The sequence below is a fragment of the Coturnix japonica genome, chromosome 21 (assembly GCF_001577835.2).
Source record: "Coturnix japonica isolate 7356 chromosome 21, Coturnix japonica 2.1, whole genome shotgun sequence".
Taxonomy (NCBI): domain Eukaryota; kingdom Metazoa; phylum Chordata; class Aves; order Galliformes; family Phasianidae; genus Coturnix; species Coturnix japonica.
The window spans coordinates 1,257,797-1,279,991 of NC_029536.1; the positions used below are offsets into that span (position 1 = coordinate 1,257,797).

Consider the following 22,195-nt stretch of genomic DNA (forward strand, 5'->3'; position numbering starts at 1 on the left):
AAACACAGAAACTTTCCTTTTGTAAACAGCAAAAAAGTCCTAGCCAACTGATTTGGTAACACCCCATTTCTTTCTTACCTGGCATCATACTGCTGAAAGCTATTGTTCTTTGTCCAATAAAATCCCGCCCAATTGGATCATGATCCCACACAAGGAACCGAATCAGTGCAATCTCTGGCATGTGCAGTGTGAACACCAATGTTTCTTCCCACATTGGGTTAAATCCTGGAAAATAAAGAATCAATTTTTATTTTGTTCACAAGATACACAAAGAAAGGAGACTGTCTATCAAAGGAGCACCTGAACTGCAATGATATTCTATTTTTCCTAACAGTTTAATCACTGTTCTTTGAAAATCCAGCACTCCTACTCACTTCAGGAGACACAATGGGATAAGAATTTGCAAGAAACATAACTTAAAGTCTTACTCTTAACATAACTTAAACTCTTACTTAAAGTTAGCACTGCTTCAAGGAGGTGTTTGGACAAACTAACCTTTTCTGACTCTTCTTTTGAGTACCACCAAGTCCAAATACCTTCCTCTCATGCACAGTAAGTCAGACAAATGGCTAGTTTCACACCAAGACTTTCACAACATTATACCAGCTCACCTGAACAATACAACATCCAAGCCTGATTAACATCAATAACTATATCCATTTTTCAGTTTTTTTTCTCTATAATCAGCAACATGTTTCACCTGTTTGTCTCTTGATGAAAAAACCTTGCCTGAAAGAGGATGTTTCAGCCACGAGAAAGCCTAAAAAGTCCAATGATCTTACCATTATCATCAACTACTCTCGTTTGTTCTTTGAAGCAATCAACAGGTAGGCCTATAACTTCTACTTCAACAAACGGATCTATGATCTGAAAAACATAAAATAACAAATCTTGAAAAAGTGATAAAGGCAAAAATCAAGCACGTGGCTAAACTTTAAAGCATGGGCACTGTACATTATTGTCTAAGACTTTTTATACTGGATTATTATGCTAATGAGATTTAGGTCCAATCACCTAAATAATTCAGAATAATCATAGTGTATGGATTTGTGATTCTTGACATAAGGGACTAAGTCTGAATGTTTTGGAGGCTCTTCCAGAGCAAGCACTTAAAACATGACTGCAGCTGCAGGGAACTCGATTCAAGGGCTCAGATAGTTTTCTTCCAGGATTAGGTGAGATTATTCTTCCTCTTCTGAAACATGAGTTCAATCTGAACTAGGAAAAACTCTGTACTGTTGTACGGAATTTGAGAGTTGCTCTGTTTGCAAGGGTATCTGAGGGCACTTATAGTACTGCTGAGAGTAGAATCCAGTAGTCATGAGCTTATTGGCCTTTTCTTGCTTGTCCTGGTGGCAGTTTTGACAGACTGAAGGAAAAAAATTCCAACTATTGCTGTGATGCCTTGAAGACTTGAAAACCACCTAAAGATCTAGGATGATTATGATCTAGCTAATTTATTCATGTTCTATGTCTCCCAGCAGATAACTGCAGGAAATTAAATTCTCACTCTTAGCTCAGCTAATTTGGAAATAAACCTTCACCAACATATAAGAACAGTCACTAATAATTTAATACCTCTCCTCTGTCTCCCAACATGGAATCTCGTGGTTTTGGGAGTTGTTGACCGCTGATAATTCTTAGAACCAGCTGTTTCTTCAACTGACCAGGCAGTGGATCTTCAGAATTTGGATTAAAGATGCCTGAATGAATGAGAAGTTGTAGAACATTAAGAAAAAGAGCAATTTTAGATTTGACTTCAGTTATATATATGCCTTGTGGCTTATTTGCTTCTGGCATCAGAAACAAATTTTTCAACAAACCACAGTAAGGATCTACACTCCCTGCTCTCATGTGGTAAGTCACCCACTTACTCTAATAATTTTTCTTACCTTGACACATGCAGTTTGGTTTGAGGACATAGCCACAATTCCCATTGGCACTAAATTTGGCCCGGTTCAGTTGGAGCATTCTCCCCTCTGACTGGTAGTTTAAAGCCACTGTTTAGAAATAAAGCACAAAAATAAAAACAAAAAAACAAAGAAACAAAAATGATGATAGTATTAACAAATTACGGTATCAACATTCTTGTTTGGAGAACCAGGTTCTCTGTAAAGAGGAACATCTACATATATTTTCACTTTTGATTTCTTGGATGTAAAAACTCAAAATGTATTTTCTGAAAGAGAGTTCTATGATACAGCATACATCAGCTTCAGGAAGAGAAGCTCTGCAAATGAATCTCTGAAGCTGTCTTGCATTTAAAAAGGATATTACTTCATCTCCATTTATCATACAATTGCTTTCACGGAAGATATATGATTCAGGTATTTTGTATATTAGTGTTGAATAACCAAAGAATTCAAGTATTTTAAGAAATGATTCTGAAACATTGAAACATTCCTCCCAAAATAAAACAAAAATAAATAAACTCTCTTTCTGCTCACCAAGTTGGCAGCCAGCATTCCAGAACGGCTGGGGATTGTAGTTGCTAGAGTCTACACGGTAAGAAGATGGGTAGATGCGGGATAACTGATGTTGGTTGAAACGTAGATACTGTGCTGGCTTTTGCTGCAGTATCTGGTGGGCTTTTGTTTCACTGAAAGATGAAACCTGCCAGCTGGAAGAGACTGCAAATAAGAGAGGAAATGATTAGAGGCTTAATCTCCTTATTTATTTATTATCTAAATAAAACATTCAAACAAAGATAGTATTAATTACTTATAACAATCTATCATAATTTGAATACATTCTACTTTGAGGGAACAATTCTTTTCTAATATTACAGTGGAATAGAATAGAAGTAAGAACATAAATCTTTCAATTTATTTGCATAGCAATTAATTTCAGCAGACTTCTGGATCAACCTACTTTCAGTTTCAACATCATGGATGCCAACAGACTTTGTATATTTCACCAGGTCTGAGAGTGCCCGGGACAACTTCATTGTTTTCTTCTGTCTGTTTATCCTGGAACAGTAAAACTTATTAATTTCCCATGAAATAAGAGATTAACTTTGCTTTTCATATTTAAAAATAAACGAGAGTAAAGAAATAAGAAGGATTTCTTCAACAAGGAGGTATTCAATTTTTATACCAGAGACTCACTGCCAAAGCACAGAAGCTATGGAAGCAACTGCATTGACATCAAGAGAATGAGTTCTGTTCTTTCAGATTAGTGGCAGCCATAAATATTCAGAAACAAAAACCTGACGGAGAGGACTCTAAATTATGCTGACCAAAGGGTAGAACATCTATTCACACATACATTTTCTTGTCAAGTCAAGTACCAGCAGAAACACTTTTAAATCCCAAAGAAAGCAAAACTGTAATGCTCTGATCCTCCTCACTTGCATCAGGTTATCACTAACAGAATATCTACTAATCTCCTGAAGAAAGTTCCAAAGTATCCTAGAGAACTGCTTGATCTGATTTCCTACTTTTATATCCTGAATCTTACGTTGCCATTCCACAGAGGACCTTTGATCTCAGTATTTTTGTAAAGGTAGTTTCAAAAGAAAATTCAAAAACATCACATGAATGTTCATGCAATTTAATGTGGCAAAAACAAAGAAACAGACAACAAAAAGCAGCTGGCAAGCAGATTTACTTTGCAAATCAACCTTAATGGGTTCTCTGGGTTGCCAGTCAAACAGTCTATATGCCAGCTGGATGAGATGGTAAGGGCTCAAAAGACACATCAGATCCACTATACAGTGCTAATTAGTCCAAATGGCACCAAGAGATCATTCTGCTAATGTTGTGGCTGACACTGGATCTACCATCATATGAAATTCCTCTCACCCAACTGAGGATATCCTTCAACAAACAGGTTTCTAGAGCTCAAGCACGGCTATTCAGCAGGTACATTCAGGTAGGAATCTTTTTCAGAAACAAAGCTGCCAAATCACATGTTACAAACCTGGTGTAATGTACAGAGCCTCTGGCTACATTTCCTTGAGAATCAGCATCATCTTCACCTTCTTCCAGACTGGTTGATTTTTTCAATTTACTTCCTTTTTTCTGTGCCACAACAAAATAAAACCATTATATATGGTTATAGAAAAGGAAAAGATTCACTTTTTTCTACTAAGTATGTGGACCAATCAAGAAGAAAACTAAACTCATGTTAGACCTTCAGTGTAAACTGAAACTAGATGTTATACAATTATAACCAGTTATCTGTCCTATTCGTTCAGCAAACAGAGCAACTGCAAGCTAGATAGTACAAACATGGTATTTCCCTCCTACTGCTGCCTGCAAAGAAAGAATCTATCAAAGAACACAACATTTGCAGTAGAACTTTCTAGGGTGGCTTACCTTGCGTTTAGAAAAGCTGCCCATCAATGTTCGGCTTTGCCTTTTATTGGCACTGAAGTCTTCTCCAGATTCTGCATCATCCTCAAGTTTATTCTGAAATAATCAAACAAAAATATAGTGCAGCAGACCTAGTAGAGCACTACAGACAGCATACATAAGGATAATCAAAAGTAGTTTGGGATGCAATCCACCCCAAAATGTCAACAGAACATGACCAGACCAAAGCAGGGTTTTCTTGTTTGTTTGCTTGGTGTTTTTTTTTAACACAAGCTGAGTGTAGGCTCTTTTATTCCAGCAATAACTGGCATCGCTTTTATCCACAGGAACTTTGAGAACAGAGAGAAATCACAGAAATACCCAATTCCATGCATCGGGAAATATTTTTTTTTATCCACATAAGCTCTGAGTGCACCCTAGCAGTGTATATTCGCTGGTGACAAACTGTTTTCTAATTTAATATATGAAAAGCTTAGCTCAACAGAACTTATTTCTGCTATGAAATGTGGCCGAAATTACATGGTTTTCCATGCATAGTCCAGTCCATGACAAGAAAGAATCAAATTTCTTGCACTTTCTCATAATGTATATCACTCATTGGTGCCACTAATCCTTAATATGACCTCATAGTTTCACTGTTTCCCACTGATATAACAGACAATTCTGTTAGCACTTGCTCAGAAGGATTCCTAAAGTTTTTGCCTTACAGCAGATTTTACAAAAGTACTGTCTGCTACATCACATAAACCATTAATTTTAAAAGTACATCCAAAACTTGTGAAATAGAAAGTTCTGGGAAGCTGAATTTAAGCTTTCATCTAGTTTTAATTCCCAGTTAGTTCACCTGCACGTTGGCAGATCTCCAATGTTTTTTATTTGCACACAATAATATTCCTTAGCTTTCTGCTGCTTATTATAATTCCAAAATGACAACATCTCATGTTCCTGAAGTGTTGGATATTTACATTTTTGTAAAGAACCATTAGTATAAGATTAATTTACAAAAGTAAGTGTACAGAAAAGAGAGAGAGCAGAGGGAAAAAAGCTCAGCTTTCATATGCACTTCTTTATATAATGGGAAACAATTTTTTTCTGTTGAAAAGTCATTTCGTGTGTACATTTCATGCTCCAATTGCTGAGTGAGAAAAAAAGCTTCAGAAATCTGACAGTGATGTTCACCTGGCATCATCATTAACTGAATGAATTCAGCTATGAAATCTGAAGTCTATAATATATTATTTATTCAGTAAGGTAATAAACCAAAACAAACTGAAATGCTAAACACCTCTTCCTCCAAAACCATTGGAGAGAGACTTCAGATGTTGGACAGAGAGGTGTTTAGCATTTCAATTTATACTTTGAAGGACTGCCATATTTCATTATTCAGCTGTACCAACAGACCATCTCTTTGCACCAAGCGTGAATAATGAAAACAACCAAAATTAAAATATCATTATCATCAAAATAAGAAGAGGCTTCTACTAAATGGACAAAAATGTGGGGAAAAAAATCACCTTCATATTGTCGCTTTCATATAAGAAATATAAGAAATACAAAGTATTAACAAAATACAGATAAGAACAAATATCAAGTACTACAGAAGAAGGAAAAAACATCTTCTATTCTGCCATATGAATATATGGGGGTAAAATCTTATTTTACAATGATGGGAAAGTTAAATAACTCTAATAAATTTAACTAAATTTCTACCAGTATAACATTGATGACCAGCAATGACCTGTGATTCTGGCCAAAGCCAGCAAACAAAATTTTCTAAATCCACATTCATCTTGTAAATCATCCGATTTTCTTTTAGGGGCACAGCTGAGCATGTTTCAGTTTCATTAATACTATGACAGCTGCAGATTTCACTGGTAAACTAAGCCACCTTTATTCAGAGCGTCAAAACAGGTTTAGAAGTCCAACCTTAGGCACTCTTTTATAGAAGAAGCAGTCTTACGAAAGAACAGAACTAAGTAGCTATAGAGATAGACAAAAGTGCAGTTAAATCTCAGGGGTGAATGAAGCACAGTACATGTTCACCTTCTTACTGTCTGATTTCTGACCAGCCTTTCCTGATGATGGCAGAGTGGTAACTGTAAAGTTGTTTGGATCTTCACAGTCACGAATTTTGGATTCTTTTATCAGTGAGTCAAGTTTTTTCTTTGCTATATTCTCCACTCTTTTCCTATTAGTAGATGCCTACAAACAAAACATAATCATTCATCAAGATACAGACAAAATAGTCTAAGTAATTCCAGGTAGGATTAGCAGAAAATAAAATGTTATTTGCAATAATCAAACCTTTTTTGTGTGAGTTTTTTTGCTGGGGTATTGAAAATACTCTGGGAACACAGATTAAAGAACTAGAATACAAGAAAACACAAAAGTAGGTTTTTCTCCCTTTCTTTTCTTATGCTTATGATGTAAAGAATACCGTGATGCAGTGAAGAATAATGAGATATTACCAGTTAAATATTAAAAGGAATAAAATCCCAAATTTGAAAGATTACAACTAGAAATGATGCTGCCTAATATGTGCTTCTGTCAAAACTGTCCACAGAAAGGATTAAAACCTTAAAAAACTGTGATGAATCCCTAAAATTACACCACATGCACAATTGAGAGAACTCATACAAAGTTTCCTCTGTCTGGAATGGGAAAATTTAAAACACATTTACATTTAAATGATCACTTAACTTACATCTCCATTCATTATTTTACAGTCATCATCAATCTCATCAGCACTGTCCTCATCAGAAACTTCACCTTCCTCTGCGTCATCACTGATGTTGGCTGGAAGTTTCTTCCCCTAAAATATAAAATGATTACACAGGCAGGTTAGCATACAGCTCTCGCTATGACATATTCAAAACAAAACAAAATTAAACAAAAAATCATTACCAATGGGAAATTAAAAAAAAAATCCTACAGAGGCGAAAATCTTAACAAAACATTCCAAGCGAACACTAAAATGCTCTTGACAGCCCTGGATGGCCTTTTATCACGGCATTAAATCTTCATTAAAGATTGTTCATTGTGATGTGATTTAAATTAGTATGCAAGTGACAAACAGCCAGAGATTGTAATGATCACAAAAAAAGAGAGATGGAACAAACCAACCACATTTTTACCTTAACCAGTATCTTCCCTTTGAGACTTGCTGGTGAAGGGAGCCTGGTAGAGTCATCGTTGTGCACAGAAGACAGATCCAATTTGTCACCCAGAATTTCTGTAAGATATTGGGCCATCTTCTTCTGCTGAATTACACTGCAATGGTTCTCAATTGACAAAATAACAGGATACCTGGCAAGACATAAGGAAGTATCATCAACTGCAAATTTAGTTTTTACGGCATTACAAAGATAAGGGTTATTACTGTCTGTCTGAGCCATTCCTATAAGGAGAATCACCACTGATGAGATCTACAGGGTAGATATCCTGATTGATATCCCAGTACCCAGTCCGAACTGAGTAGTCAATTTTAGACCACCACAGAAGAATTAAACTATTTCAATCTGATTTGATGTATTTTTTTCCAAAGCATGCTTTTCACCTTCCTGTACTACCCAGTACTGATTTTCACTTCCTACTAGAGAGATTCAAGGAAGCCAATCATAAGAAAAACCTAAACAGTCAGTGCTTTCAACTCCCCATCTATATTTCTGCTTCAGACCTTCCCTACATTCACAGGTAAAGTCAATAAAGGTTCCAAGAACTGAAAAGATCCCCAAAGGGGCTTTGCCTTCATGTTCCCACTTCCAACAGTCAATGCAGAAATATGTTGCATCAGTTCTTCACAAAAACTTTTCCAGTAGAAAAAGAATACTGTCATACAATGTACAGATAGAGGCTCATCCACAAAGAAGTAATTATTACTTCTAGATTTAGTATTATTTTTGACTGTTGATTCTCTAGGCTAAGGCCAATAAATAACAATATCTGGTTTGAAAAGCATTGAGATGAGATTTGTGAAACATCAGCTTCACTATGATTACCATCAAATCAAAGCACAATGCTGATGGCTTAGTTTAGAGATTATGCATCTTACACAATGCAGTTTGAATATGAATTATAAGGGATTCATTAATTAAAAACTAACTATGAATAAAAAGAGAACAATCTTGACACCTGGCCTGGATTAGCTCCTCATGAGGAGGAAAGACAATGCCCACAGGACAAAAATTTCACAACTAGTAACTACAGTTAAATTTCCAGCTTTGCCTGAAGCTTATTCCTTAGGTGAACCTCCACTCTACCAACTAGTATGCCTCCAGCCCTATCCTGGGAAAGGAAACAACACAAACAGGATGCCTCCAGTATACAGCCTTATCTCTCAGAAGTTAGCAGATTGTACACATACTCATTTTTGATAAAGGCATATTTGTTGATAGTTTCAATCACATCTTTGAAGAGAATTTTGGAAGTCAAAGTGTATCCATGGTGGACAATTGGTTCACCATCCGGCCCATCCCAGCAGTCAACTGCAGAAGAGAAACAATGATATCCATCAGACAAATTACATTTGGGATCACTACCTGAGGAAGACTCTGAGACTCCTAAACTCCCCTCAGCAATCTAGCCAGACACGTGTCCATCAACTCAACACACTGGTTCACTCCCACACTTCATTTTTATCTTTCTTTTCACTGGGCAGAATGTTTCTCTTTTAAAGAAACTTCCTGACCTTAACATTTTATTGTGTGTAGGCAGTTGTTCCCATTGTTTGAGAACAAGATCTCTTTTAAGAAGAGTGGAGGAATATTATGAAAGGAGGAGAGATGACATAGCATTGCATTATTTTCATTACACAACTGCTGAACCTGAAAAGGAACGCAAGAGAATCTTAGCCAGGCTCCTCACATCACAAGCAGAGTCAAGTTTTAAGCATCTCTAGTCTTCCTTGGATTCTGCCTAAGCTTACATTTGTTTACAGTCATGTTTCTTTGATGTGCTTTACTGAAATGCTTTACAGCAACATAATTTAATGTTTTTAATATCAGGAAGATATCATTTCATAAGGCTTTTTAGTCCAAGCAATTACTACATCCTCTGCTGAAGTCCTAAGTCTTCCTTTACAGAGGAGAAGCAAAAGTATGGAGCTCACTGATGATTCCTTTATGTTCTTTACCTTCTACACAACGACAGCCAGATTGTAGCACCCATGCATACATGTCCACCCTAGACTGGGACATCAGCTGATCTCCCATGAGGTAGGTATTATGTGAAGAGGTAATGAAATAGTGACTCAAAGGGTAACTCATGTCCTGATTCACTTGGTAGTGCTCTGGGTTGAAAATGTCCCCTGATGGACTCCGCATGTAATTGGTGAAACCTACAAACAAACAATGCTATAAATAAGACAGTTTTATTATTTTTGTTGCTGTAGTCTTCCTAACCAAAACTTGACACTTTGGGCTTATAATTCAAAAGACTCTGATGGAACATTAAGATGTATAGTGCATAAAAGTCTCTGAAATCTTCCACAGAATACCTCAGTAAGTAACAGACACCTCCCCTCCCACAAAAAGCAGCATCCCAATGCCAAACTACTTAAAAGCATTCTCTACACTATCTAATACAATTCTATGACTTTATAAGCATGCAAACAAATGTGATTTCTCATAAGCATTTAAACACTGTTCACCCTCTCCCACAACAACTACACCAGTCAGCTTACCATCAATCCCCAGAGCTCCTGCCTTCTTGTTTTCCAGGCATGGTTCAAACTTGTTGATAATTTCCAGACAGTGTTCTCTGGTCACGTCTGTCATCTGTAAAAGTAACAAGAATGAAGCATTAACTAACAATCCACAGCTTCTCCTGGCTTTTCTTCTCTGCGTGCTGTTGAACAATTGGTCAGATCATCCAGAGTGGCACTAAGGATTTCCAGTTACACAGTGAGATTCTCACTCCTGTCAATCAACGTCAGGTCTGATAAGAACTAAACTGCTTTGTGAGAAGTTTCTGCCCTATTGGCAGCTGCCTGATCAAATCCAATAAAGACAGAGTTCTAGACAAGCAAGAGAAACAGTACAATCTACTATTCCTGCTATTTACTGCTAATTTATTCACTAACCATTATCCTTGCTATTACATTTCCTGAATGGTACAGTGAACCCTTTCCAACAAATGTTATACATGCCACTTGAAAATACAGCCCTGGACACCAGAGGGGCTGCCAAATAAGTGGCTGAGTTGATTATGGTTTTGGCAACATGGAATGTTTTCTCTGAGGGAAATAAAACCACCAGCACGTCTGCAACTAAATCAATGCTTTTTGGGGGGGTAATTTAAAACCCAGTAAATAAAGTCAGAGTAAAAGGAAGGAAAACAAATAAACAAGAAGAACCATATACCGCAGGTTTGCTGGGTTAAGAAGAAAAAGCTCTGGAACAGCAGAAGGTTTTTCAGGTACAGCTTCAAACACACAGAATGAACACTTGTTTTCCCTGCACACATTGTGTAAGAAAGGGCAGAACTAGACAAGGGAGTGAAACCCTAGAGGCATGTGTTGTCCATGTCAGTGATTAGCTGAGCTGATTTGTGTCCTTTGGCTAGTGTTCATTTTCCCCTCACCATCTGGAGGATCAATTGACCAATGAAATGGAAACACACCCCAATTATCTAAAATGATAACTGCCACAGAGAGGTGGCTTTATCATTCATTCATTTCTTAGACAGCTTTTGAAACTCTGATGGAGCTTTATGACTCACAGGCATGCAGTTTCAAAAGAGATCAGGAGAGGAAAAAAAAAAAGCAAAGACATGTCAATGCATTTGTTCCTGCACTGACTGCACCTTACCATCCAATTATTTTCTCTCATTTCAGAAACTGCCAGAAGTCTCCAGATAAATGAACACAGGATCGTTCAGGGAGCTCAGGAGGTCATCCAGCCAAAAAATCCTGCTCAGAGCAGGATCAACTATAAGGTTTCACTAGTTAACTCATGGCTTTATTTATTTTGGTTCTCTACAATTCCATGAATAGAGGCTGTGCAACCTCTCTGCGAACCTCTTCCTTTGGATGAATGTCTTCCTTGCACAGATAAAGCTTCATCAGAGTTCCCTTGTTAAGTACAATAAGACACTGCAACTTAGCACAAAGATTGGTGGTATTTGCTGAGTTACATAAGCAACTATAAGCATAATGTATGGGTTCACTTCAATTCTTGAAAAGCTTATAAAGCTATAAACTAACACTTCTGAAGAACTGTAAAATATCTTAAATTCATAGGTAAAATTAGATAGCGTCACTATTTACTGGCATACATCAAACCCATATTAATGTACCGGGAACATACACACTACCTGGCTCACCAGAAAAGAAAACTTAGCCTGATTTAGATCAGTGCAGTGGGAGGAGTCTAAGACCCACTCCCAGCAAATGCAATGTTGAAGTATTAAAAGGCAACCCAATATGCACTACTACATATCCTCAAACACTTCCCCAGACATGAATAATCCTCTCAGTAGCTCTTTAGAAACATAATCTACTTTGCAAACTGGGAAAGTGTGACAAAGTAGTGTAATGTCTCATCATGAACTCTGCAGTAAGACAAAAGCAGAGCCAGAGGCAGCATCTTTGCACTCAGATACTGAGCATGGGAAAAATACATTGATGGCATTCTCCCAAAGAACACATGGAAGAAAAAAAAGAAACCATATTAGGGGCACAATGAAAGAGCCTACTCAAAGAGGTTGTGAAGATAAAAAGATTCAAGAAATTGTCATGCCAGTCTACCAAATGAAAATCAAGAAGCATCTAACTATTTTTAACATCCACACTCTCCAGAACGAAGCTGCTAAAACAAAAGCAGCTGCTCACTTATCACATGCATGACTACCATTCTGACCTTATAAAAAAGACAATGTATCCCCAGTGGCAAACAGAATGGCACGAGAATGGAATTCTTTTTCCTGGATTAGACCTACCTTTTGTTCATTCTCCAGAAAGCGTCTCAGGTCATCTGCATCCAGGAAGTCCTTGTGGTTGCTGTAGGTGAGCATTAGCAAGTACAAATCACGTCGTGTTGACATCATCTTGTAGAAGGTGCAGAACTCATCAAAGCCTAGTGTGCCCTGGTTATCATCTGTATCAGCTTCCTGCATTACACAGCAATAAGGCAATGAACAAGAACAGACGATACTGAATTTCAGATCAACAGGTATAGCAAAAAAGCAATGTTCACAATGTGTCTTTATATTATATAACACTAGACAGTAGCTGGTGTAATCATTTTTTCTGTAAATAACAACTTACCTTAAACATTTGCTTGACTTTTTGCCGGGGTAGGTTGACATTCAGTTTGTGCATTAGCTGGAGCACTTCATTAATACTCAGACAGCCATCACCATTTTTATCTGCTTCATCAAATGTCTGCTTCAACCACATTGAACAGGAGTTAAGGAACATCATGGAATATCATGGGATGTTACTGAACATAATGTACATATGAATGCCTTCACATTAGGGAAAGCTGTACATATGGGGTGAGGAATAAAGTTCTAGGTACTATACAACATAACTACTTGTGTTATTTCATAAAGAAGTTCCTAGATTTGCTATGTTCAGTATTCAACATTGGCTATTTACCCACACTAGAGAAGCAGAACTTTGAATTCTGAGCAAATAGAAATGATGGATCACGTTTTGTCTTGTACAACCAAATCAGAGACAGCTTTACGCAGGGAGTAACAGATGAAGGAATATACCTGTACGTTTTTCAGTCCATTCTTGCCCAGTCACCTTTTTCAGTCCACTCTCTTTCCCAAACCAATTTTCTTCAAGGACTTCTCTTTCTGTCTCTGGAAACAGGGAATGCAATGGGAATCACTTTGAAACTTTGAGCCTAGTGCTTACGTTTTGTAAAACAAATACTTAAAGGAATTCTTGTGCTGTTGAATGCTCTCAACCACAGGAAAATGCTCTTTCAGTCAGTTTAGGAAGGATATTGGTCTCTGGTTCTTTGGCGTTTTGAGAGGCTGTCTTCATCACTGATCCCTGCCATCAGATATTTTAGCCCTGTGATCCAAGTACGTGCTTCATCTCCACTGGAAGACACCAGGTCAAGGGATTCCATATGATCTCCATAGTAGATGCTGAAGCAGCAGTTAGGATCAAAACTGCCATCAGCATAGCGCTGAAAGATCTCCGATTGCTTCCCCTCACAAACCTCTTGAATAGAGTCGATGGAAACTACAAAAACAAATGTGTGCAGCTCATTAGTAACTGTATAGGAAAATATTCATGCAGGCTGGCATACAATAAAACTGCCCTAAAAATGAGCCCTTTTGTTTGTCCTGATGTAAGTTCTCTCTGTTAATTACACTGATGAATCACACTGCTGCTTGTCCAAGAAAATAATAAATGATCTTCCAATTCAATCAAAAAGAAAAAGCAGCTATAACAAAATTAACCTAAACTGCAGAATTTACTGGAGTATGAGAACACAGAGAAGTGAAACAATCTGCATATTAATAGAACAGGATAATATTTCTAGCTTCCACTCTCCTGTATGTTTCCTTAAGATTCTTAAAGGAGACTATCCTGCTCTTTCAAGAGCACAAAGGTGTCTGCAGTTGGCCAGAACAAAAATTCATTTTTCCAATAAACCTCAATTTTTCTGCTTTTTAGTTTAATGTAGAGACTCGCAGATGCTAAATATTCACAGCCTGTGCACCTTATAATTACATGAACAATTTATTTCCCTTGTAATGTTCCTGTTCCCCAGCTGATAGAAGATAAATTCTAATAATAATAGTAAAGGAGGGAAAAAAAGGACAAATTTTAGTTTTGCTTTGTTGCATTGTTCTCTGGAGATTACAACAAACAGACATCTGTTTGCTGTGGTGTGGCTACCGTGCAGCTGGACAGTATATTATACACAGACAAACAGCTAAAATTTAAAAGGGAAAAGTTATTACAGACAAAAACATAAACTGGATAATTAAATAAGTTTCACGGTGCTGAAGACGAGTGATTGTAAGCTGCTGGGAAGCTCCTCTGAAGGAAACAAGTCCCCTTCCTGGTCTGCTTTGAGGCAAATACCTTGAACACTGAAGTCCAGGCTCAGTCTGATTCATTAAGATTTCACGTAAGTAATTTTGCCCTGGTTTCTCTTCCTATACTTCAGCTTATCTGAAATACACATCTCCAAAACCAGTGTTGTGATCTAGTCAGAAGACCACTGTACATTAAGGAGCTAGAGCAACATGTAACAGTTACAATAAGGTTGTGCTGTGCTCAGCAGCACGTACAGCTTGCCCTCCTGGACTTTTATGCTGCAGATGTGCCTTGGCTGTAGGGTAACTTACCTGGCTTACTGTAGCTGCTGTCTGCAGGCAGCTCTGACTCAGTACCAGCACTAACATCACCTGTTCATCCCTGATTTTGTCTACAGCTACAGCAACAAGTATCCATGGGAACATCCTTTATGTCTGATGGTAGAAATGATGAATAGAATTGTTCTCTTCTACACAAAACTGTGAAGAAAACCTTTCCTAGCATGGCATCTATATAGCATTGCAAGGCTCTTGATTCACACAGGTTCTGCCTGCAGCTGACTTCCAACATACTTAACTACTGTTACCTGCATAGTTAACAACAGCAATTTAATCTTCATAAACTATTAATCATTATAAAATAACACCCTTTAAAATTCATATACAACATTTTGCTTGATCACCTGTGAATGAATTAAAACCTTTCATGCTGGTTTGGGTTCATTCATAAGAGGGAGAGATCCTACCTAGGAGGAGTCAGAATAAATGGCTCAGTGGTTGACACTCACTTTTGGCTCTCTCATTCTTTCTGGACGGTCTCCATCGGATGCAGGTCCTGTGCTCATCCAGGTAATAGAAGCGGACCAACCCTTTGGAACCACCACGGAGTTTGATCATTTGGGTACCAGCTTGCATGGAGCTCATACATCTTTCCACTGAAGAGAGAAATAAAATAATATCGGTATGTTAGACTTTAAAAGTCACATTTACTGGAAGAAAGCATAAGAACAACATACAATTGTTGACACAAAGAAGTTGTTTGTTTGTTTAACAGTTTATAGTAACATTTATAGTTACTATTAAAAGTTTCAAAGTAACAATAAATAACAAAAACATAGAATATAAATCACTACAGCTTACCGTGACATGAGGAAAAACAAGCCCCATTTCATGCTTATTGTTACAAACACATTCTGATCTCTGTTAATTATTTATGGTTCAGTTGCACTACTATCTTTTTGGAGTTTTAGTGGTTGGTAGATGTTTGTGGAGGAGTGGGAGGATCTTAGCATGTGAGGATGAAAGGAAGTTGGAGGAACTGAGTCACTTGAATATTTTTATACATGGAGGAGCTTTGTCTACATCTCAATGACTGAAGTCCAAAATGGTTCTGGGTGACATCACATGGCTCTGGCTCAAGCCCATCTGTTTATAGACATCCTACGGGCAGCATCACATCACTGCCAAGGTCTGCACTATTACCTGATCTGGGCAGGCTGCATCCTGCTCATATGCGTCAAAACAACTGCTGTTCTGAATGGAATGGCAAATAAATTTCAGAATCCTGTCTTCAGGGCCCTAAAACATTCAACATGTTCCTAAGCCTACAGAAACCCTTCAGTACAGGTGCACCGTAAGAGCAAGCTGTTCCCTTAAAATATTACTGAACGAAAGCAGCGTTCCCAGGTGCCAACAAAAGACTCCCACACCCATCAAAGGTTCAGCACTGCAAATCCATAGAAAGAGAATGATTGTTACACTTAATAATAACTCTCCAGAAATGACATTACAACAATAGCTGGCTCTTTGACAGACAAACCCAAGCTCCATCTTTTCCTGTCAGGAACATCAGTTCCAGTTCAGACAGGAAACATCAAATCTTCTTAAAGTCAACATATAAATAATATGTAATACATCTCTGCACATCCAGTACAAGGGATCTTTCTCAAATGACTATGGAAGCTTAAGAATTTTGTCGCTGCATGCCTGACTATTCCAAACAGCCTTACTAGAGACAAAGCTGTCACTAAGCAAGACTTGAAAATAAGCGCCCAGGTGTCACTACCCTGAGCAATGGAGCGGCAGACATGCAGCCCACATCTTACCAATACGGCCAATTTTCCACCGTGGAGAAGCTACGATGCTGCCACCAACCCAGAAAAATTCTTCAGCCAGGCGGGCAACTGAAAACTTATTCTGAAGCAAAGGGCTTCCTGTGGCATCCATAGCTGAGACAAAGGGCAGCTTCCGAACCAAACACAAACACTGCAGGCCTTAGTAGGATTCTGTAGTTGCAAACTTTCAATGTTAGTTATAGAAATCTTATTAGGAAAAAACACTTCAAGATTATCGGTGATCCCCAAAATCCAATGGGCTTCTTCAGGCTGTTACCGAAAGAGCCTCCTCTTGTGCTGATTTAGACTACTGAATCCTTCTCATTCCGTACGATGTATCTGTGTGTCCGGTTTGGACGACGGGTATCTTTCAGTTCAGCATTTTAAAACAGACAAATGACAGAAAGTGAGGCAAAATGGCACATAGATGATTCCATTTACGGATAGAAAGACCTTCCAATAACATTCTTTTCCAGTACTATGATCCCAGCTGTGGAGCACCCAGGACAATACACCAGCTCACAGCTGTTGTCTTTCTCCATGCTGCTTTCTTCTGACAGGGACAGCTCTGTAGCAGGACCACTCTTGTACATTTGATGGCAGACAGATTTGCAAGTGCTCTTCCTGATGGCTTTACTTGCTCCTCAACAACAAACAGCAATATCCGTTGCAGTAAATAAGTTCAATGTTAGTAGCACAATCCATTCCCCCAAGTCACCCTTGCCTTTCACTGTGAATCTGGCGAGGTGCTTAAAGCTCTTCAGTCTCCTTCCACTTCCAAAAGAAGGAATGACCCCTTTTTCTTCTCACACAGCTCTTCAAAATACCACTGTAGAAATCTTCATCTTTTCTTAGAAGGTTCTTCTCAATATTTTAATGGGAATATTTCTCTTCAGGCAGGAAAAACTAGATACTCTGAAAACACAGCAACATGTTTGCTTGAAATCCTAAATCCCCCGTACGCACTAATCCTAAAGCTGTGGTTCTGCCCTATCCAGTCAAGGGATTTAGGTGACACGTTACAGCTGTAGAAAAATAAGAAGGTTAAAAAAAAAGTACAGTTTTCTTTTTTTCTTTTCTTAGTTAGCAGCATGTTTTCAGCTCACAATCTGTGTGGCAGTGTCTTTGCAAAATGAGACAACCCATAGAAGGTGCTTTCCTATGGGACAAGTCAGCCAGCTACAATGTACAGAATAAATGCTGTTCACAGAGACATGGAACAGGGTGCATGAAAAGTGGCAGAGATAAAAGCAGGTAAGTATTAATTTTTAAATAGCTCTAAGTTACTACCTCATTCCCTTTGAAGTGCATCCAATAAACTCCAAATACAGAAATCTGTCATTTATGTTATCGCAACCTCTTAATCTACACTAAGTACAATATACAATTGCTCTTGCCATCTGTGATCTGCATAAGACACACAACATGCTTCTAGCTTGATGAACTAAGCACAAATTGCCCATTTAAAACGTACTCATTAAGTACTTCCCACTCCTCCTTTCACAGTTTGCAAAAGCTTTAGAGCAGATAATTCTAGAGATGACTGATTCTCAGGCACAAGTCACTTATTTCACTGACTGTGCACAGAGATCTTATAGTAGACTGGTCTCAGAGTTTAGCCGCAGATTTATTCAGAAAAAAAAACCAAGAACTCAAAGGGTTAAACATGACTTAAACCCCCTCCCTACTTTTAAGCTATTGAGCTGAGTACTTAGGATATAAGCCTATTGAAATGGGTTTCTATTCTTGCCCCACTTGACATCCTCAGAAAATCTTGCTCACCTGACAAAACGTGCAGATTAAAGACTTCCTCCCACGGCACTCAAAAAAGTCATTATTCTCCAGGTGCACCAAAGGCTTTTCATGGCTCAAACAGATTTAAAATTGAACTGTACTTGAATCTACAGGCTGCCCCGTGGCTGTTCTAAAAGTGGGATTCAAAAGACATGAAGGACAATGCTGGAATGTCAAAGGTCTTGTCAAAGAACATGTTCACTGTCACAAAGGGGCAGAGAAGTCAGGCTGCATCACACCGAGAAGGAACATCTTGCAGGAGATAGAGGAACACAGCACATATGGTTTGGAAGACAGAAGTGAGTAAAATGAAGATCCTCCTGAGGCAAATAGGTTGATGATTAATGCAATCCATCAGGCTGGGTGGACTCATTTCCAATGCATGTTTTAATGTTGAAGCAAGGGACAGGTGCTAAAAATGTTATTTAATGCAAAGGGAAACAGATGAAGCCCGTGGTAGAAAAGAAAAAACGCAAGCAAAAACTGAAGTCAGCACAGAAAACATTTCAGGTGTACACAGCGAACCAGCTTTCATACAATACATATATTTTCAATATATTAACTGCCAGAATATTGAACATTACAGAGCTGGTACTATAACAGGTCTATAAATCCTCTAGGATTAGATTTGTCACTTCACAGCTATGCACCCTGTTTATCCTTGCATGAACATGCTTCACACTACAGACCCACTTTACCAGATTAACAAACTAACCTCATGCACAAGGCTAATTCTACAATACTTATAAAGACACGGGCAGCAATTACTGACACACATATGAACACTAATACAGGTATCACTATTTTCTATTTCCCACACGTGGAAATCTCGTTCCTAATGGTTGCAGAATAAAATGATTGCCAACCTGCAGTAGAAGTAATAAGATAAAAGGAGGAAACAAAAGGTTTTGATGTCAGCTGGCACAAAGCCATTATCTGTGCTGCCTCTCTCCCTGACTTTTCTCCTTGCCTTTGTACTTTCAGCTGTAAACAGCAGTCAAAAGGCCCAGAAAACCTGCAGAAATTACAGCTACCACTGTACCTTAGATAGCTCTGCAAAAGACACCACTGCCTGCGGACTTCATATAAATTAATAAATCTGCCTCTGTCATTTGAGGCACTAAATGCTGAGATGCTTCAAAAGCAAAATAATAAAAGCATACTGGCTGAAATGCGCATCACTTAGTACAGTTTAGAAATACATCTGAATAACAGTACAGACTCAGAACTCAAGATACATGAACAGCAGGAGCACAGCAATCTTCCCTTGAGCTGAAGTCACAAAGCTCTTTCAATACTACTAAATACATAATTTATGGTCCTCATTTTTTTTTTTCCCTTTTCCCCGTAGTGCTTCCTAATGCTCTAGAGCAGCATGATCTAAGACAGCAAGACCTACAAACTCAGTTTCAGTTTCTCTTCAGCTGGATCCATTTGCTCTTGGTTTTCTATAACCGTGTACTCTTTTAGTGTTGCACCATGATTGTTCCCCAAGAAGAGGGACATAGCAAGCACATGCTGACAGAATCCACAGGCAATATCTCCTACAATTCCTATTTTTGTCTGGCAACTGAAGCCTGCATTAGTTATGTTAAGAATTCACCAAAGCAATCCCTTTAGAAATGTAACTACCGAAGGACAAACATGAGATCCACACCGAGCTATAACCCAACTTCCTGCGGTCACCCAACCAGCAATGTGTGGTGCAGAAGGCCAGAGCACCAGCTGGACCACAACATTATCCCAGCAGCACATAAGCTGCCTTTTCCTTAATTCTAACACAACAACCCCACTGACCTTTGGCTCGGACCCGGCTTCAGCCTCCTGCAGACACCAGGGCCATCTGGCCACAGCTCCGAGCACAGTAATCCTCAGGCAGATTACAGCCTGCAGCGTGCCCGTGGCAGGTGGGAGCAGCACTGTTTACCAGCTTCTGCTTCTCACTTGCTGTGCTTCTAAGCTGAATATTGCTGCAGTGGCCCTAAACCAAGTTATTAGTAGACTCAAGTTATTGAGTGGTACAGAAATACAACTCTGTTTGGTATGCATCAATTTGCAAGGCCACTGACAACCCTGGGAGAACACCAGTGGTTGTCACATAGCAGTGCATCCTGCAGCACTGGAAACCACAGAGGGCAAACCATGAGACAGCTGCTTCATCTAAGAAACCCCAAATACAGTCACTTCTAGGGCTGCCCAATGCATTACTAAAATGAACTGATCCTGAAGCCTCTTCAATTACTTTATTCACGTGAATCAGTATTTGCGGAGCTGAGGCCTGCTAGCAGCAGCACCGACGTAATCCTAACAGTGAGGCAATCTCCTTCCATGACGCTGAGCTCCCTTGAGCTCATCAGAAACATTTGATGCAATTATTCTAATTAAATGAGAATTAGCCTTTGTGATTTCAAGTAGGACTGACTCTTAATGAATTAAGACTTTGTGTCACATTTTATCAGTGAACAGCAGAAATATTATTAACCTTCATCCATTTAAAACATGTACCATTTTTGAAATGTTTCTGTAGTTGTTGCCTGCAGTGATTAAAATATCTCCAGGTTTCTTCTGGAGATGGATTCTAAATGTGTACCTAAGGTCAACCTTATTTCCAACAATTACAAGAAAATAACCCTACACAATTACAAAAGTAAGATCTTAAACTCTTTATATTTAAAGATCTAAAGATCTTTCAGTGCTTTACCATCTGTTCAGTGACTCTGGTCATAAACACAGAAATGGAGATGCTGGGGGGAAGATATCCATCAGTATCGCTGAGCACTTTCTACATTCCTGCCTTGTAAGAAAACACCCAGCTCATGTTCATGCCTTGTTAACATTTTAATTGGTGACTGTGCAACTGAAATGAACAGCTAAAGAAATCATTGCTATCTCAAGGTATGCCACAGTTTACAGTATCAGTTCAGCATGTGTTCTGAACAGAAGAGCACGATGCGCTGAGCAGCAAGACAGAAACATGATTTGAAAGCAATGCAGTGTGCTGACATTTCCAGTAGTGCCTGGTACTGCAGTGCACAGGCTGTGTTCTATGGGCTAAATAAAGCAAACGCTCTTTTATGTGAGATCTCTGCTTCAAGTTCCACTCCAATTAAGTTGAAGTTGATTTTTGTTACTGATTTTGTGTTGCTGCACTTCTTTTTTTCCTTCAAACATTTGCGACAGAATTACTTACAAAGCACATTTATTGATCAGTTTCTCATCTGCCTCAAAAACGTATCACTGCACAGAACCCAGCATCTCTAAACCTTAGAAGCAAGTCATCTCTGCAAGATGATCGTAATTATGGTTTGTCTTCAAGCAGGAGCCACCTGCTGTAATTCCCGAAGGACAAGATTAAATCCAGTATGTGCGGATGCACAGTAAGCACAGGCTGCTGAGCTGAAGTCCATCACAAGATCAGCGGCTGCAAGCCAATACAGCTTAATGCCTGATACTTTTTTTTTAGTCTTTGATTCAGTAGTTACAAAAACACATAGGAAGCAAAGTAATTGTTTCTGGGCTCTTGTGGAAAAAGCAATTATATTTTTATTATGGTCTCCACTATCCACTCCAGTTTGAAACAAAGCAAAGTGCCAGATTCACTTCCCTCAGGGGCTCAGAACCAGAAGACGGGCAGCAGGCATCTGAAGACTGGTGAAGTCAGCTTGCAGGCTGAACTCCAAAGATGTGCTCTCTCTCCCTGGCCACATCATGCCACAAAACACTGTTGCTCTCTGCCACCAAATGCCTTGAGCTCTGCAGAGAGCAGTGCTGCCACTGCCCTGTGCCCTGCGCACAGAGGAAGCAGGGACTGAGTAGAGGTAACTTCCCCACCAGACTCGAACACAACAAAGCACGTAGCATGCTGAACCCTGACAGAACACACGATACCAGATTATCCTCAGGCTGTTTCACCCAATCTCCTGGAAGCAGCTGTAACACAAAATGCCTTTAGTAGCACATGTGAAA

The 22,195-nt window shown here is 38.7% G+C and overlaps 1 protein-coding gene across 3 annotated transcripts in view; it reads right to left on the reverse strand.

Moving 5' to 3' along the window:
* PLCH2 (phospholipase C eta 2) overlaps nt 1-22,195 on the reverse strand; it is a 64,572-nt gene that overhangs the window by 12,691 nt on the left and 29,686 nt on the right. For all 3 annotated transcript variants that reach the window (XM_032448738.1, XM_032448740.1, XM_032448739.1), the window contains 18 exons: nt 15,110-15,256; nt 13,272-13,515; nt 12,580-12,709; nt 12,252-12,422; nt 9,997-10,090; nt 9,448-9,651; nt 8,680-8,800; nt 7,451-7,622; nt 7,021-7,128; nt 6,360-6,518; nt 4,320-4,412; nt 3,922-4,022; nt 2,872-2,969; nt 2,448-2,630; nt 1,893-2,000; nt 1,579-1,703; nt 783-867; nt 79-225 (listed from right to left, as the gene is read on the reverse strand). In XM_032448738.1, coding sequence (XP_032304629.1) covers nt 79-225; nt 783-867; nt 1,579-1,703; nt 1,893-2,000; nt 2,448-2,630; nt 2,872-2,969; nt 3,922-4,022; nt 4,320-4,412; nt 6,360-6,518; nt 7,021-7,128; nt 7,451-7,622; nt 8,680-8,800; nt 9,448-9,651; nt 9,997-10,090; nt 12,252-12,422; nt 12,580-12,709; nt 13,272-13,515; nt 15,110-15,256 — 2,490 coding nt within the window. The remainder of the gene's footprint in view (nt 1-78; nt 226-782; nt 868-1,578; nt 1,704-1,892; nt 2,001-2,447; nt 2,631-2,871; nt 2,970-3,921; nt 4,023-4,319; nt 4,413-6,359; nt 6,519-7,020; nt 7,129-7,450; nt 7,623-8,679; nt 8,801-9,447; nt 9,652-9,996; nt 10,091-12,251; nt 12,423-12,579; nt 12,710-13,271; nt 13,516-15,109; nt 15,257-22,195) is intronic.